The sequence below is a fragment of the Salvelinus alpinus genome, chromosome 23, assembly GCF_045679555.1.
Source record: "Salvelinus alpinus chromosome 23, SLU_Salpinus.1, whole genome shotgun sequence".
Lineage (NCBI taxonomy): Eukaryota > Metazoa > Chordata > Actinopteri > Salmoniformes > Salmonidae > Salvelinus > Salvelinus alpinus.
In genome coordinates, this window is record NC_092108.1 from 17,437,832 (window position 1) to 17,455,841 (window position 18,010).

Sequence of the window (18,010 nt, forward strand, 5' to 3'; positions counted from 1 at the left end):
ATTAAGTATATTTAGAATGTTGGTGTACTACCCTTTTAAATGGCAGTTGTTTTTACCAGATAAATATGAAAACATTAATATTTACTTACATTCTGAAAACTAAATTATACTTTTATCACATTATGGTAAATTGGCCTTGTACTACCATGGAAATAATGTGGATTGTACTTTGGAAAAAAACTGCACTTTATATAAAGGAACATTATATATTTTCTTTTAGAAAATGTAGCTAAAATAAGTACTATTTATTTCAGATAACATTAATTACATGTCTAAATAATGATGTTTTAATAAGTTTGTATTTTTCTATGATTGTTGCTTTTTCCAATAGTTTCGCCTTTGAGTAAATTTGACCCTAGTTGGTAATTGGCGTATGTAAAATACGTTGGTAGCTTGAGGCTTAATGGAGACATGGCAGTGCACTTCAGGTAAGGCGTTACTCATAGAAACTAAACCATCAGCAGCATCCAGACCAGGGCCATGAGGCCCAGAGAGGAGTTCGTTGTGGAGGCTCCCGACGGTGGCAGGGCTGTGGATGAGCTGCCCTGGGTTGTCACCACCCGGCCGTTGACAGGCTTTTTGTTTCTGAAGACGTTGGTCATCAAGTCAGAGGTGGAGTTGTGGTCAATGTGCAATTTTGTGCTGAACAGATCAATCTGAGTGGAAAAAGTAAATTAATTACTGGATCATAGACATAAGTGTGACATCAGGCTGGCCCAATGGTTTAACCCACTGTCAGTTCAACATCTAGTTTCATCTAGTTTCAGTAATGTGAAATCAACTGAAACTTTGAGGCAAATTGGTGTCTAAAAAAATAAATAGTTCACAAAAACAACAACTTTAATTTATGTCATTGCATTGGATCAAAACGAGACACATTTCTGAAACGTGTGTACAGAGACCATATCTTAATTTGATCATCCTGTTGTTGCAGGAACTTTCCTGCAGAGTAAAACATGCAAACTTGTACTGTGTTCAATATTTTAAAAGGCTTATAAAGTTTAATTTCCACTTAAACATTTCGAAGTTGATTTTCCTTAAAGAAAATGTACCATCCCTTTACAAAATATCCATGTATAACCCATATAACAATTAATATTTCCTGTTGATGCAGGACTATTTTCCTGCTGTGCGAAACTGGCTCAAATTAAGATACAGGATCTGTATGTTCATGACTTCTTGCAGAGCCAATTAATAGAGTACATCACATAGACCAGGTTTCCATCCAACCTAAAGTACATGTCAGATATAAAGTTTAACGGCAGAAAAATGTGTTAGTAAACCTCCCAAATGTCAACAAAACATAATATGTTTGCCTCTTAAGGATCTTCCATTTTTTTCAATTTTCGCCTAAAATGAATCTAACTGCCTGTAGCTCAGGACCTGAAACAAGGATATGCATATTCTTGATACCATTTCAAAGGAAACACTTTGAAGTTTGTGGAAATTAATGTAGGAGAATAACACATTTTATCTGGTAAAAGATAATAAAAATAAAAACATTTTTGGTATTTTTTTTTGTACCATCATCTTTGGAATGCAAGAGAAAGGCCATAATGTATTATTGCACCCCAGTGCAGTTCTGATTTTGGACACTAGATGGCAGAAATATGTGTGCAAAGTTTTAGACTGATCCAATGAACCATTTCATTTCTGTTCATTTTTTTAAATCAAGACTGCCCAAATGTACCATTCAACAGTTTGGCGTCACTTAGAAATGTCCTTGTTTCCTATGAAAACATACATGAAATGAGTTGCAAAATGAGTAGGAAATATAGTCAAGACATTGACAAGGTTATAAATAATGATTATTCATTGAAATAATAATTGTGTCCTTCAAACCTTGCTTTCGTCAAATAATCCTCAATTTGCAACAATTCCAGCCAAGTAGACCTTTGACATTCCAGTTGTCAATTTGTTGAGGTAATCTGAAAAGATTTTACCCCATTCTTCCTGAAGCACCTCCCACAAGTTGGATTGGCTTCATGGGCACTTCTTACGTACCATACGGTCAAGCTGCTCCCACAACAGCTCAATACAGTTGAGATCCGGTGACTGTGCTGGCCACACCATTATAGACAGAATACCAGCTGACTGCTTCTTCACTAAAAAGTTATTGCATAGTTTGGAGCTGTGCTTTGGTTCATTGTCCTGTTGTATGAGGAAATTAGCTCCAATTAAGCACCGTCCATAGGGTATGGCATGGCGTTGCAAAATGGAGTGATAGCCTTCCTTCTTCAAGATCCCTTTTACCCTGTACAAATCTCCCATTTTACCACCACCAAAGCACCCCCAGACCATCACATTGCCTCCACCATGCTTGACAGATGGCGTCAAGCACTCCTCCAGCATATTTTCATTTTTTCTGCGTCTCCCGAATGTTCTTTGTGATCCGAACACCTCAAACTTCGTCTGTCCATAACACTATTTTCCAATCTTCCTCTGTCCAGTGTCTGTGTTCTTTTACCCATCTTAATCTTTTATTTTTATTGGCCAGTCTGAGATATGGCCAGCATCCCAGAGTCGCCTCTTCACTGTTGACTTTGAGACTGGTGTTTGCGGGTACTATTTAATGAAGCTGCCAGTTGAGGACTTGTGAGGCATCTGTTTCTCAAACTAGACACTCTAATGTACTTGTCCTCTTGCTCAGTTGTGTACGGGGGCCTCCCACTCCTCTTTCTATTCTGGTTGGAGCCAGTTTGCGCTGTTCTGTGAAGGGAACAGCGTTGTACGAGATATTCAGTTTCTTGGCAATTTCTCACCTGGAATGGCCTTCATTTCTTAGAACAAGAATAGATTGATGAGTTTCAGAAGAAAGTTCTTTGTTTCTGGCCATTTTGAGCCTGTAATCGAGCCCACAAATGCTGATGCTCCATATTCTCAAGTAGCCTAAAGAAGGCCAGTTTTACTGCTTCTTTAACCTGTTGGGGATGAGGGCGCTGTTGTGGCTATTTATGCTAATCGTGTAATTTTTTGAAACGGCTTCCCACAAAGTTCTTGATCGTACAATATGCATATTATTATTATTATTGGATAGAAAACAGTCTATAGTTTCTATAGGAGTTGAAATTTTGTCTCTAAGTGGAACAGAGCCCATTCTACAGCAATTTCCCTGACATGGAGTCAGATTCCAGAAATTTTGGCCACTGGTCTGGAGTCAGTTAAAAGGCCACTGTTATTGCTATGACTATACGGACACTGCTTACGTCTTCCCCTGGATGTCTTTACGTGATGACGATTTGAATCGTGTCGATTGCGCGTTCACAGGCACTATAAATTAAAAAACCCTGAGGCTAATCAGTCTTTCCTTGCTGCGTAACGCGCGTGCTGGACACCGACCCGCTCCTGTTCCAAGCGTTAGTTTAGCCTGTTATATTTCTCCGGTCATCTTTTCACTCGTTATAGGAGTTAAAAACATCATAAGGTAGTTAATTTAAAGCGTTTTATAGCAATTTATATCCGTTTAGTGCGATTTTGGGACATTTATTTTTGCAACGATGTGAAAAGTTGGGCACGCTTTTCAGTTCATCCCGAACGCAGTTGACATTTCCACATGGCAAGAGGACAGCTTTCCACCAAAAGACGATTTCTCCCAAGAAAGGATCCTTTGCCCAAGATACTGATGGAAGAACAGCTCAAGGTAGGACATTTTTATTATGATAAATCGTGTTTCTGTCGAAACATTTTAGTGGCTTCGGACGCCATGTTTTTTGACGTAGCATCGCTTGGCGCAAGCTGTATTGAAAAGTAAGGATAATTTAAAAAATGTAATTCCGCGATTGTATTAAGAATTAAATTGTCTATCAATCCCTGTCCACCCTATATTTTTTAGTCACGTTTATGAGTATTTATGTATAAGAGTAGATCACTGTCTAAGTGGCGCACAGACTTTTTCTGACCAGCTGAGCTACATTCCACATTGTCTAACCATGATTTTGGTGGCTAAATATAAACATTTTCGATCAAACTCTATATGGATTGTGTAATATGATGTTACAGGAGTGTCATCTGAAGAATTCTGAGAAGGTTAGTGAAAAAATTAATATATTTTGGCGATGTTTACTTTTATCGCTCACTTTGGCTAGAATCAATGCTGGGCTGCTATGTGCTATGTGCTATGCTAATATAACGATTTATTGTGTTTTCGCTGTAAGACACTTAGAAAATCTGAAATATTGTCTGTATTCACAGGATCTGTGTCTTTCGATTCGTGTATGCTGTGTATTTTTACGAAATGTTTGATGATTAGTAAGTAGGTAAACACGTTGCTCTAAGTAGTTTGTCTATTCCATTTGTGACGGTGGGTGCAATTGTAACCGATGCCATCTACCTGAAATATGCACTTTTTTCTAACAAAACCTATCCCATACCATAAATATGTTATCAGACTGTCATCTGATTAGTTTTTTTCTTGGTTAGGGGCTATAAATATCTTAGTTTAGCCGAATTGGTGATAGCTACTGGTGTTGGTGGACAAATAAAAGATGGTGGATTATGCTAATGTGTTTTTAGGTGCTAATGTGTACATCTTTACATATTGTGTCTTCCCTGTAAAACATTTAAAAAATCGGACATGTTGACTGGATTCACAAGATCTGCGTCTTTCATTAGCTGTATTGGACTTTAATGTGTGAAAGTTAAATATTTAAAAAAAATTTTTTTTTTGAATTTCGCGGCACTGGTTTTTCAGTGGGGGTGGGGGGGGAGTGCCGCTAGCGCCACTCTCATCCTAGACAGGTTAATCAGAACACCAGTTTTCAGCTGTGCTAACATAATTGCAAAATGGTTTTCTAATGATCAATTAGCATTTTAAAATTATAATCTTGGATTAGCTAACAACGTGCCATTGGAACACAGGAGTGATGGTTGCTGATAATGGGCCTCTGTACGCCTATGTGGATATTCCATTCAAAATCAGCCGTTTCCAATAATCATAGTCATTTAATAACACCAATAGCCAATAGTCATTTACAACATTAACAATGTCTACACTGTATTTCTGATCAATTTGATGTTATTTTAATGGACAAAAAATATAATTTTCTTTCAAAAACGTGGACATTTCTCAGTGACCCTAAACTTTTTAAAGGTAGTGTATATATATATATATATATATATGTTGTAAAATAGATAAATGGGCTCCAACATACATACAAATATATATATATATACACACACACACATACTACATGACCAAACGTATGTGGACACCTGCTCATCAAATATCTAATTCCAAAAGTCATGGACATTAATATGGAGTTGGTCCCGCCCTTTGCTGCTATAACAGCCTCCACTCCTCTGGGAAGGTTTTCCAGTAGATGTTGGAACATTGCTGAGGGGAGTTGATTATTTTTAGCCACAAGAGAATATGTGAGGTTGGGCACTGATGTTGGGCGACTAGGCTGGGATCGCAGACGGCGTTACAATTCGTCCCAAAGGTGTTTGATGAGGTTGAGGTCAGGGCTCTGTGCAGGCCAGTCAAGTTATTCCACACTGATCTTGGCAAACCATCCCTGTATGGACCTCACTTTGTGCATGGGGGCATTGTCATGATGAAACAGGAAAGGGCCTTCCCTACTTAAGGGACGCAAATGACATTTGCTGTATGATTTACATTTACATTACATTTAAGTCATTTAGCAGACGCTCTTATCCAGAGCGACTTACAAATTGGAAAGTTCATACATATTCATCCTGGTCCCCCCGTGGGGAATGAACCCACAACCCTGGCGTTGCAAGCGCCATGCTCTACCAACTGAGCCACACGGGACCGTGTGGTGATTGATGAGGATCTCCATATTGCAAATGTACAGTCCCTTACTAGACGTCCGCAAATGTTTTTAAAATTCGCAGACTGCCACGGGCCGTGCCCCAGGGTCAGATCTTCCGGGAAGTCATCAAATAAAGTCTCTTGGACATTTGGTTTCCGTTTTATAACATTTTCAAATTTTGGTCATTACTGTAAATTACTGATTTACTGATTTTGAACTGTAAATTACTGATTTACAGTTCATGAGGGTTGCCTAATCACACACACTTATTTTTTTCTTGAAGCAATGGCTTTTTTCTGGCCACTCTTCTGTAAAGCCCAGCTCTGTGGAGTGTACGGCTTAAAGTGGTCCTATGAACAGATACTTCAGTCTCCGCTGTGGAGCTTTGCAGCTCCTTCAGGGTTATCTTTGGTCTATTTGTTGCCTCTGATTAATAATGCCCTCCTTGCCTGGTCCGGGAGTTTTGGTGGGTGGCCCTCTCTTGGCAGGTTTGCTGTGGTGCTATATTCTTAAAAAAAAAATAATAATGGATTTAATGGTGCTCTGTGGGATGTTCAAAATTTCTGATATTTTTTTAAAGCCCAACCATGATCTGTACTCTCCTGTGGTGGTTCATTTCTTTACTATCAAATGAGGAGAGACAAACTTATCACACAAGTCAGAGTTACACTTAAACTAAATCTTTAATAGTGAGAGCTTTGCAATAGCAATGGCTTGTCGACGAATCACCGTCTCTTTGATGATTCGTTGAGAGCGGCGAGACAAAAGTACAAAGGTCTTTCATAGCCAAGTTCCACCCCCTAGTCAACATAACAAATCACAGATGTTTTGAACGGGTCACAAGGTAAGACTTTTTAAATGAGAATTGAGTATCCCGTAGCCAGATAGCATTCGCTATAAATTATCGTTCAGTTTGGCCCCTAAGCCGAGGTTCCACGCTCATTCCTGGTACTTCATAGCACAAAAACACCAACTCATCCAATGGCATAAATCAATTGTCACCTCCAGATACTCCCATCTCAAGTAAAACCCCTTCTTGACCACACTCCTGGACAAGCTCACTGAGGGTAGTGAGCCTCTAGGTCATACACTATCCCAGGATAAGTGCAACATTAGAGATGACATACAATGGTTCCAGACACTACCACACACATCCCCAATGCCAAAGGAGAGAGTGACTGGCGCACAGACATTGTGGAGACAAGTAATTGGTTCCCCATTAATCACGCCATCCCTTCACATGGTTTAAGAATAGGTAGACACATTCACATATGAAGACAATGTTCCCTCCTGTCCTCTTCCCTTTCTGATATTCTGCATAGCACCAGGGACATGTGAAAGACAAGCCTGACCTCTCCCCTCTCTGGGCCCCAGGTGACTGAGCCCCAGCTGAGGGAAGAAATGCAACTGCCAACACCAGAGATACATTCTAATAACAAGTATATCACATAAGCATATTATGCAGATAAGACATCTTAATTATCTATGTTACACAACTAATTCTGATTCTTCCGCCACACTCCACAACTTTGTCCCTGACCTTTTTGGAGAGCTCCTTGGTCTTCATAGTGCCGCTTGCTTGGTGGTGCCCCTTGCTTATTTTTGTTGCAGACTCTGGAGCCTTTCAGAACAGGTGTATATATACTGAGATCATGTGACAGATCATGTGATACTTAGATTGCACACAGGTGGACTTTATTTAACAAATTATGTGACTTCTGAAGGTAATTGGTTGCACCAGATGTTATTGAGGGGCTTCTTAGCAAAGGGGCTGAATACATATGCACGCACCACTTTTACGTTTTTATTTTTTTAGAATTTTAAAAAGGTAGTTTTTTTCATTTCACTTCACCAATTTGGACTATTTTGTGCATGTCCATTACATGAAATTCAAATAAAAATCTATTTAAATTACAGGCTGTAATGCAACAAAATAGGAATAACGCCAAGGGGGTGAACACTTTTGCAAGGCACTGTACAGTCATGAATGCATACATTTAATATATGAGTGGTCCAGGGACATGAACCCACTACCCTGATATTACAAGCACCATGTTCTACCAACTGAGCTACAGTACAAAGGACCAGTAGTGTTAAAATTTCCCTTCACTGGAACTAAGAGGCCTAGCCCTAACCATGAAAAACAACTAGTCCTCCTTCACCAAACTTTTAGTACAATGCATTGGGGAAAGTAGCGTTCTCCTGGCATCGCCAAACCTAGATTAGTCCATCGGAATGTCAGATGGTGAAGCATGATTCATGACTCCAGAGAACACGTTTCCACTGCTCAAGAGTCCAATGGCGGAAAGCTTTACACCACTCCAGCCGACGCTTGGCATTGCTCATGGTGAGCTTAGGTTTGTGTGTGGCTGCTCGAATGGAAACCCATTTTATGAAGCTCCAGATGGAAAGTTATTGTGCTGACGTTGCTTTCAGAGACAGTTTGGAACTCGGTAGTGAGTGTTACAACCAAGGACAGATGATTTTTACGTGCTACTCACTGCAGCACTCGACGGTCCTGTTCTGTGACCTTGAGTGGCCTACCCCTTCACGGCTGAGCCATTGTTGCTCCTAGACATTTCCACTTCACAATAATTGCACTTACAGTTGACCGGGCAGCTCTAGCAGGGCAGAAAACTGATGAACTGACTTGTTGGAAAGGTGGTATCCTATGACGGTGCCACTTTAAAAGTCACTGAGCTGTTCAGTAAGGCCCTTCTACTGCCAATTTTTGTTTTTGGAGATTGCATGGCTGTGTGCTCGATTTTATACACCTATCAGCAACAGGTGTGGCCGAAATAGCCGAAGGGGTGTCCAAATACTTTTTAATATATAGTGTCTATATACAGTATATGTATACACAGTTCCTTCAGAAAGTATTCAGACCCCTTGACTTTTTCCACATTTTGTTACGTTACAGCCTTAAAAACATCATCCTCGAGATGTTCCTACAACTTGATTGGAGTCCACCTGTGGTAAATTCAATTGATTGGACATTATTTGGAAAGGCACACACCTGTCTATATATGGTCCCAGAGTTGACAATGCATGTCAGAGCAAAACTAAGCCATGAGGTCGAAGGAATTGTCCGTAGAGCTCTGGCATAGGATTGTGTCGAGGCACAGATGTGAGGCAGGGTACCAAAACATTTCTGCAGCATTGACGGTCCCCAAGAACACAGAACCTTCCAGAAGGATAACAATCCAGCATCATGTGTGGGGATGTTTTTCAGCGGCAGGGACTGAGATATAGTCAGGATTGAGACAAAGATGAACGAAGCAAAGTACAGAGAGATCCTTGATGAATACCTGTTCCAGCGTGCTCCGGACCTCAGAATGGGGGCAAAGGTTCACCTTCCAACAGGACAACGACCCTAAGCACAGAGCCAAGACAGCGCATGAGCGGCTTTGGGACAAGTCTCTGAATGTCCTTGAGTGGCCCAGCCAGAGCCCGGACTTGAACCCGATTAAACATCTCTGGAGAGACCTGAAAATAGCTGTGCAGCAACGATCCCCATCCAACCTAAGAGCTTGAGAGGATCTGCAGAGAAGAATGGGAGAAACTCCCCAAATACAGGTGTGACGAGCTTGTAGCGACATGCCTAAGAAGACTCGATGCTGTAATCGCTGCCAATGGTGCTTTAACAAAGTACTGAGTAAATGTGATATTTCCATTTTTTAAATTATTTTCTTTTATTATTTTTGTATTGTGTGTAGATTGAGGGGAAAAAACTATTTCAAAATGTAAGCCTGTAACAAAATGTGGAAAAAGTCAAGTGGTCTGAATACTTTCCGAAGGCACCGTATATATATATATATATATGAGCTATTCTAGGAGGTAGAAATGTTATTCAGTTTATTGTAAAATTGTTTCACAAACTCACCAAGTCCTGGCTGACTTTGATAGGGTCCTTGAACACGGTCCAAACCACAGCCTCATTGCAATTTGGAGTAGTCAGTGATCCATTGTAACGGTAGTATTTGGTACGGTCCACCCCTTCCAGGAGCTCATCCAATGAAATAGCATGAGTAATGTTCACAATATCATCTTAACGAAGGAAGAAAGAAAAAACATATACTAAAATCATATGCTACTGAAATTGAACAATAAAATCACTCATTTTTAATTCAAAGAGAATAACAAATCCCTCTTCCAAACTTTATTTTGAGGAAGTAGTTCTTGATCAAATCAGAACCAGTTAAATCTCTCCTCTCACCTTTTAGTGTGATGTTGGCCAAGTATGATGTCAGAGTATTCCATGCTGCTGGGGAACCAGTCACATTGCCCGGCATGGCCTGTTGCAAAAAATGTACTTTAATAACAAAAATCAGCAATAAAACATTGAAATGCCCAATCTAAAATGGAAAAATGGATGCAATTTCTAGGAAGGTTAAAGCATCCACTCACCTCTATGAAGAATCCAAGAGCAGCAAGTCCCGTGCTGTCTGTAACGGCCGTGGCCGTGTTACCGTTGTGCGAAGACTTGGCATTTACTATGTGCAACTGAAAAGTGAAGCATAACAGTTGATCTAAAAAGTTATCTGAATCCATTGGAAAATTCAAACGTTGTAATGATACATTTAAAAAAGGTAGACTACAATCTGCCATATTTAAAGCTTTTCAAAGGTCATTTAAATTAATGATATATATATGCCCCCTGATTTTGAGGAATATAATTTATAAATGCCTCATAAGTTCAGTACAACCGTCAGACTATTGCACTATCTATGAAAATCTGAGAGTGGTTACATTTACCCATTCGTCAGTTTTCTAGTAAACCAAGTTGCGTGGCTGCAGTTTGGCTGGGGGGGGGGGAATAATTCACACTGTACTAAGCCTAAACAAATAACTTGACATTGATCCATGGCAGTATGGTATATGTACATCAGTGGAGGCTCCTCAGAGATGGAAGGGGAAGACCATCCTCCTCAGTGAATTTCATGAAAATAAAAAGAGTGAAAGATTAAAAAAGTTATCCTTTTTAGATAAAACTATACTCAATACAGTATATTCACATCACCAAATAATTGATTGAAACACACAGTTTTTCAATGCAGGTCTACATTAGCCTCAACAGCACTCTTTATGGTAGTACCATGGTGTAGCCAAAGGACAGCTAGTTTTCCTCCTCCTCTGGTTCTCTGGAGGATGTCCAACTTCTGGAGGATGTCCTCCAACCTATCAGAGCTCTTGCACTGACATGTTGTCCACCCAATCAAAGGATCAGAGAATGAATCTCGTACTGAAAGCATACGCTACGTCTAGCTAACGCTGCAGTGCATAAAATGTGGGGAGTAGTTGACTCAAAGAGAGAGAAAGACAATAGTTGAACAGCTTTGAACAAATACATTTCTTCAAAAATGAAGGAGAAGAAAGAGAGAGAGAGCGAGGAAGCTAGCTATTTCTTTAAAAAAAAATCACATTCACTTTCACTTACTTAGCTAGCAAATGCAGCTAGCTCGTTAAATCTACTCAAACAGAGAGGGATGTTATGTTAGCTAGCTGGCTATGGCTATCCAACACTGGAACTCTTCCAAGTCAAGGTAAACTTTTGGTTTTATTAATTTATTGTAACTACTAAACTGCTTTCTGACTGTACACTGTACTGCATGATTGCAGCAGGTTTACCAATGCTTTAGTTCTAGTAGCTATGTTGACTATGATATTAGCTAATATGGTGACAACGATGTAGGCTGTTTGTAGTGGTTAGCGGTTATTATATTAAGGTTTTTCTTGGAAAGGTTTTTTCACCTGGTTACAGACAGCTGATATGTTGTCCACTGAAGTCCACAAGCGAATAGAAAAGGCGAGAGGAGGAGAGCACGTAAATGTGCGAAGGAATTATACAATGAGCAAATGAGTCATGCTGTTTATGTGGCTGCTTTGAAAGTGAACTGTGTTTATGTGTGATCAGGGGTGTATTTATACTGCCGATTCTGTTGAAAAAAATGCTTCTTAAACGGAAGCAAACAGAATGAAACAGGGATAAACATACCTGAATTTGTCCAATAGAATCTCTCGTTTGCAACTGTTGAACTAAGGATTACACCCTAGATCAGCTATATGCAGGCAAGCGTGTGCAAGGCAGTATTGAATGTGTCACTGTCACATCTCAACATTTTCTCTTAACCTGTGCACCTACTGTACGTTGTAAACACTTTATTCATAGGCTAGATTGTAGCAACCTCATGATGTGTATAGGGAACAATTGAGTATCATGTAGTAGCCTAAACCTATCGATGTTACATTGAGCTGGGTGAATGGAATATGAATGACACTCATCCAATATGCTGTAATAGAAACAAGGCCATGCTCATAAATGTTTTTAAATCGACCTCCCTCATCTTAAACGGCACCAACCGCCACTGATGTGCATCAGTATGAGAAGTGTCACCCCATGTGACATGGGCTAAATTCAGATTCTCTACCCTGCTTCATAACTGTACTCATACACTTCCTTTCATGAATTTAAAAGGAATGGACTAGTGTTTACAATATAGTGGAAACTCCCTCCAGCCATGCTTGCATCAATCCATGAAAGAGTGAGGGGGGCGTGAATGAGGGGACACTTCTGGAGAAGGTTAGAGAATCGGAAAGCAGTAATGTTGTGTTGAACCTCCCATACCTCCATGGGGTAGCGTGTTCCATCCACTGTGTGCTCCGACCCAGGTACTGAGGTACCGTTCCCCCAGTGGAGGTGAAACTGCAGGCTGTCATAGGCCTCAGACAGTGCCCCACCTGTAACCTGGACTCCACTCCTCAGCTTGACTATGACTGAAAGAAAGAAAACACCAACAAAACGAGAGGAATTGGTTCAATTTCTAACAAATTCCATGTTTGGTACATAGAGTGCATTTAGAAAGTATTCAGATCCCTTGACTTTTTCCACATTTTGTTAGTTACAGCCTTTTTCTAAAATATAATAAATAAATAAAACGTCCTCATCAATCTACACACACTACCCATAATGACAAAGTGAAATCAGTTTTTTTGAATTTTGGAAATGTATTATAAATTAAAAACTGAAATACCTTATTTACATAAGTATTTAGACCCTTTGCTATGAGACTCTAAATTGACTTCAGGTGCATCCTGTTTCCATTGAGCATTGTTGAGATGTTTCTACAAATTGATTGGTGTACACCTGTGGTAATTTAAATTGTTTGGACATGATGTGGAAAGGCACACACCTGTCCCACAGTTGACAGTGCATGTCAGAGCAAAAATCAAGCCATGAGGTCGAAGGAAATGTCCATAGAGCTCCGGGACAGGATTGTGTCGAGGCACAGATCTGGAGAAGGGTACCAAAAAATTTCTATAGCATTGAAGGTCCCGAAGAACACTGTGGCCTCCATCGTTCTTAAAAGGAAGAAGTATGGAACCACCAAGATTCTTCCTAGAGCTGGTTGCCCGGCCAAACTGGGCAATCAGGGGAAAAGGCCTAGGTCGGGGAGGTGGCCAAGAATCCGATGGTCACTCTGACAGAGCTCCAGAGTTATTTGGAGGAGATGGGAGAACCTTCCAGAAGGACAACCATCTCTGATGCACTCCACCAAGCAGGCTTTTATGTTAGAGTGGCCAGACGGAAGCCACTCCTCAGTAAAAGGCACATGGCAGCCCAACAGGCACCTAAAGACTGTCAGACAATGAGAAATAAGATTCTCTGGTCTAATGAAACCAAGATTGAACTCTTTTGCCTGAATGCCAAGCGTCACAACTGGAGGAAACCTGACACCATCCCTATGGTGAAGCATGGTGGTGGCAGCATCATGCTTTGGGATGCGGTAGGGACTGGGAGAATAGTCAGGATTGTGGGAAAGATTAATGGAGCAAAGTACAGAGAGATCCTTGATGAAAACCTGTGAGAGTTATCAGGATCTCAGACTGGGGGCTATGGTTCACCTTCCAACAGGACAACGATCCTAAGCACACAGTCAAGACAGCGCAGGAGTAGATTCGGGACAAGTCTCTGAATGTCCTTGAGTGGCCCAGCCAGAGCCCAGACTTGACCCGATCTAACATCTCTGGAAAGACCTGAAAATAGCTGTGCAGCTATCAAACCTGACAGAGCTTGAGAGTAACTGCAGAGAAGAATGGGAGAAACTCCACAAATACAGGCTTGTAGCGTCATACCCAAGAAGACTCGAGGCTGTAATCGCTGCCAAAGGTGCTTCAAGAAAGTACTGAGTAAATGGTCTGAATACTTATGTAAATGTGATATTTCCATATTGTTTTTTAAAATAAATGTTCAAAAATTTCTGTTTATTATGGGATATTGTGTAGATTGATAAGGGGATTTTTTTTTTTTTTTAAGGCTGTAACATAAGAAAATGTAGAAAAAGTCAAGGGGTCTGAATATTTCCCGAATGCACTGTATGTACCAAACCAGGAATTTTCCTCAAGTGTAGACTTTGAGTGTATGGATTGAGAGGCAAGGCATCCATCCATTCTCCTCACCAGTTCTGCCAGTGTTCTTGATATTCTTCATTGTATAATTGTCTCCGTATTTGGTGAAGGTGAAGGTTGTCAGGGTTGCATCAACCACTGCCGATGCGGAGACAATGTTGATGGGAGACTGTCGCGATCCATTGCAATGTTCTGTGGCAATGGTGGGCCAAGTGGTGTCACCTTAACATATAATCAATCATACCATGGTGTCAATGTACCGTATGTTTATAAGGGTCACATTATATGCTAACACATTAATTATATGGTCTGTTATCCACCACCATCACAATCATTTCAAAGCAAATGCTTCATGTACAATTTGTGAATAAAAGTTACACTGTAACCAATGGGTAAAACCAATACTTACCACAACTAGGATCATGGTAACACCACGCTGATAAGAAGGGAAAAAGTTATGCAAAGTGTCACAAAAATAATAGTAGGAGACAGTCACAGGGCAACAAAATAATATAATAATCACTTACAACCACCTGCAGCACTGATTGCAGTGAGGACAAATAGAGCCACATTGATAACCACAAGTCGATTCATCTGAAAGCAAGGAAAAGACAATTATAAAGGAAGCCGGACATCCATTTGACTTTTATTTCAATATCCACAGACGTACAGTTTTGATCCAGTATGGACCAGCCTTAATTTCAATGTCCACAATATCCACAAAGTTCAAAAACATAGACGTCTGTGATTGGTTCAGATTTGGTCCCGTCCGGATCAGCTTTGATTTGACGCAAACATAGACGTCTATGTTTGTGGACGTTGCGGACGTTATGGACGCTAAAATCAAGGCCATCTGTGGATGTTGAAATCAAGGCCACGGCGGACTGACCATATTTCAACCACCTTTTAAAGAAAAAATCTATGTCCAGTTCGTGGTGAGTAATCTCTGTTTTGATATCCAGAAGCTCTTTTCGGTCATAAGAGACGGTCGATGTGAAACAATGTGAAAAATCACACAAAATAGCACAGTTGGTTAGGGGCACGTAAAACGGCAGGCATCCCCTCCGGTGCCATACCATCTGGGTTAACTTGATTGAGTTTACAAAAACAGATCAGATATTGTCCATACGGGTGTCATCACGTATCATAATAAAATGTTTTGCTCATAACGAATGTGTACGTTACCGATTATGACAACCTGACCCTCTGTGCTATCCAAGTGAGAGGATAAACCCACAAGTACACCACAGGGCACATGCAATATAATTACTAGGTGTTATAATTCATGTTAACTAGCTAAATCCTGTGTATCTTGAGGGGTACTTTTAGTTAATCTGTACTTATATAATACTTTACCCATCCTGACAACCCGGACCAAAGTTTAAAGCTTCTGGAAGCAACATGCAAGTGAGAATGTCCCATCATGTAACCTTGCAAGGAAAAATTGTTTGTCTTATGACCATTTTAAGTGCATTTATAAGCCATTATTCAACCAAGCTTAATAATAGGCTTACATTTTGGCAATCATAAATGACTAACTTACCATTTAAAACATAACCGTTTATTAATATGTCTACAAATGTATAATTGATGGTTAAAGTAATTGTCCCTTTGTCAAATGCACTGTTAAATGATTAAACAAATATGTCATTTTTTTTATGTAAATTGTTTGTGAACCCATTTTTGCCATTGGACATGGGTATCAGACTCCAGAGCCCTTTATTGCAGAGTTGTGTCAATGAGGTGGTCGGTTTTCGATTGGATAACACTGTGGTTTGTGCAGACTGAAATAAAGTGGTTTGTGCAGACTGAAATAAAGTGGTTTGTGCAGACTGAAATAAAGTGGTTTGTGCAGACTGAAATAAAGTGGTTTGTGCAGACTGAAATAAAGTGGTTTGTGCAGACTGAAATAAAGTGGTTTGTGCAGACTGAAATAAAGTTGTTTGTGCAGACTGAAATAAAGTGGTTTGTGCAGACTGAAATAAAGTTGTTTGTGCAGACTGAAATAAGGTGGTTTGTGCAGACTGAAATAAAGTGGTTTGTGCAGACTGAAATAAGGTGGTTTGTGCAGACTGAAATAAGGTGGTTTGTGCAGACTGAAATAAAGTTGTTTGTGCAGACTGAAATAAGGTGGTTTGTGCAGACTGAAATAAAGTGGTTTGTGCAGACTGAAATAAAGTGGTTTGTGCAGACTGAAATAAAGTGGTTTGTGCAGACTGAAATAAGGTGGTTTGTGCAGACTGAAATAAAGTGGTTTGTGCAGACTGAAATAAAGTGGTTTGTGCAGACTGAAATAAAGTGGTTTGTGCAGACTGAAATAAAGTGGTTTGTGCAGACTGAAATAAAGTGGTTTGTGCAGACTGAAATAAGGTGGTTTGTGCAGACTGAAATAAAGTGGTTTGTGCAGACTGAAATAAAGTGGTTTGTGCAGACTGAAATAAAGTGGTTTGTGCAGACTGAAATAAAGTGGTTTGTGCAGACTGAAATAAAGTGGTTTGTGCAGACTGAAATAAAGTGGTTTGTGCAGACTGAAATGAAGTGGTTTGTGCAGACTGAAATAAGGTGGTTTGTGCAGACTGAAATAAAGTGGTTTGTGCAGACTGAAATAAAGTGGTTTGTGCAGACTGAAATAAAGTGGTTTGTGCAGACTGAAATAAAGTGGTTTGTGCAGACTGAAATAAAGTGGTTTGTGCAGACTGAAATAAAGTGGTTTGTGCAGACTGAAATAAAGTGGTTTGTGCAGACTGAAATAAAGTTGTTTGTGCAGACTGAAATAAAGTGGTTTGTGCAGACTGAAATAAAGTTGTTTGTGCAGACTGAAATAAGGTGGTTTGTGCAGACTGAAATAAAGTGGTTTGTGCAGACTGAAATAAGGTGGTTTGTGCAGACTGAAATAAGGTGGTTTGTGCAGACTGAAATAAAGTTGTTTGTGCAGACTGAAATAAGGTGGTTTGTGCAGACTGAAATAAAGTGGTTTGTGCAGACTGAAATAAAGTGGTTTGTGCAGACTGAAATAAAGTGGTTTGTGCAGACTGAAATAAGGTGGTTTGTGCAGACTGAAATAAAGTGGTTTGTGCAGACTGAAATAAAGTGGTTTGTGCAGACTGAAATAAAGTGGTTTGTGCAGACTGAAATAAAGTGGTTTGTGCAGACTGAAATAAAGTGGTTTGTGCAGACTGAAATAAAGTGGTTTGTGCAGACTGAAATAAGGTGGTTTGTGCAGACTGAAATAAAGTGGTTTGTGCAGACTGAAATAAAGTGGTTTGTGCAGACTGAAATAAAGTTGTTTGTGCAGACTGAAATAAGGTGGTTTGTGCAGACTGAAATAAAGTGGTTTGTGCAGACTGAAATAAAGTGGTTTGTGCAGACTGAAATAAAGTGGTTTGTGCAGACTGAAATAAAGTGGTTTGTGCAGACTGAAATAAAGTGGTTTGTGCAGACTGAAATAAAGTGGTTTGTGCAGACTGAAATAAAGTTGTTTGTGCAGACTGAAATAAGGTGGTTTGTGCAGACTGAAATAAAGTGGTTTGTGCAGACTGAAATAAAGTGGTTTGTGCAGACTGAAATAAAGTGGTTTGTGCAGACTGAAATAAAGTGGTTTGTGCAGACTGAAATAAAGTGGTTTGTGCAGACTGAAATAAAGTGGTTTGTGCAGACTGAAATAAAGTTGTTTGTGCAGACTGAAATAAGGTGGTTTGTGCAGACTGAAATAAAGTGGTTTGTGCAGACTGAAATAAGGTGGTTTGTGCAGACTGAAATAAAGTGGTTTGTGCAGACTGAAATAAAGTGGTTTGTGCAGACTGAAATAAAGTGGTTTGTGCAGACTGAAATAA

The 18,010-nt window shown here is 39.9% G+C and overlaps 1 protein-coding gene across 1 annotated transcript; it reads right to left on the minus strand.

The window, feature by feature from the left end:
* Window positions 1–449: 449 nt before the first annotated feature.
* Window positions 450–14,771, minus strand: LOC139551328 (carbonic anhydrase 4-like). The gene is made up of 8 exons (XM_071362830.1): window positions 14,705–14,771; window positions 14,587–14,613; window positions 14,229–14,399; window positions 12,397–12,545; window positions 10,179–10,274; window positions 9,988–10,066; window positions 9,655–9,818; window positions 450–656 (listed from the first exon to the last, which is right to left on the minus strand). The coding sequence occupies exons 1-8, from the start codon at window positions 14,769–14,771 to the stop codon at window positions 450–452; spliced, it is 960 nt and encodes a 319-aa protein (XP_071218931.1).
* Between the last annotated feature and the right edge of the window lie 3,239 nt (window positions 14,772–18,010).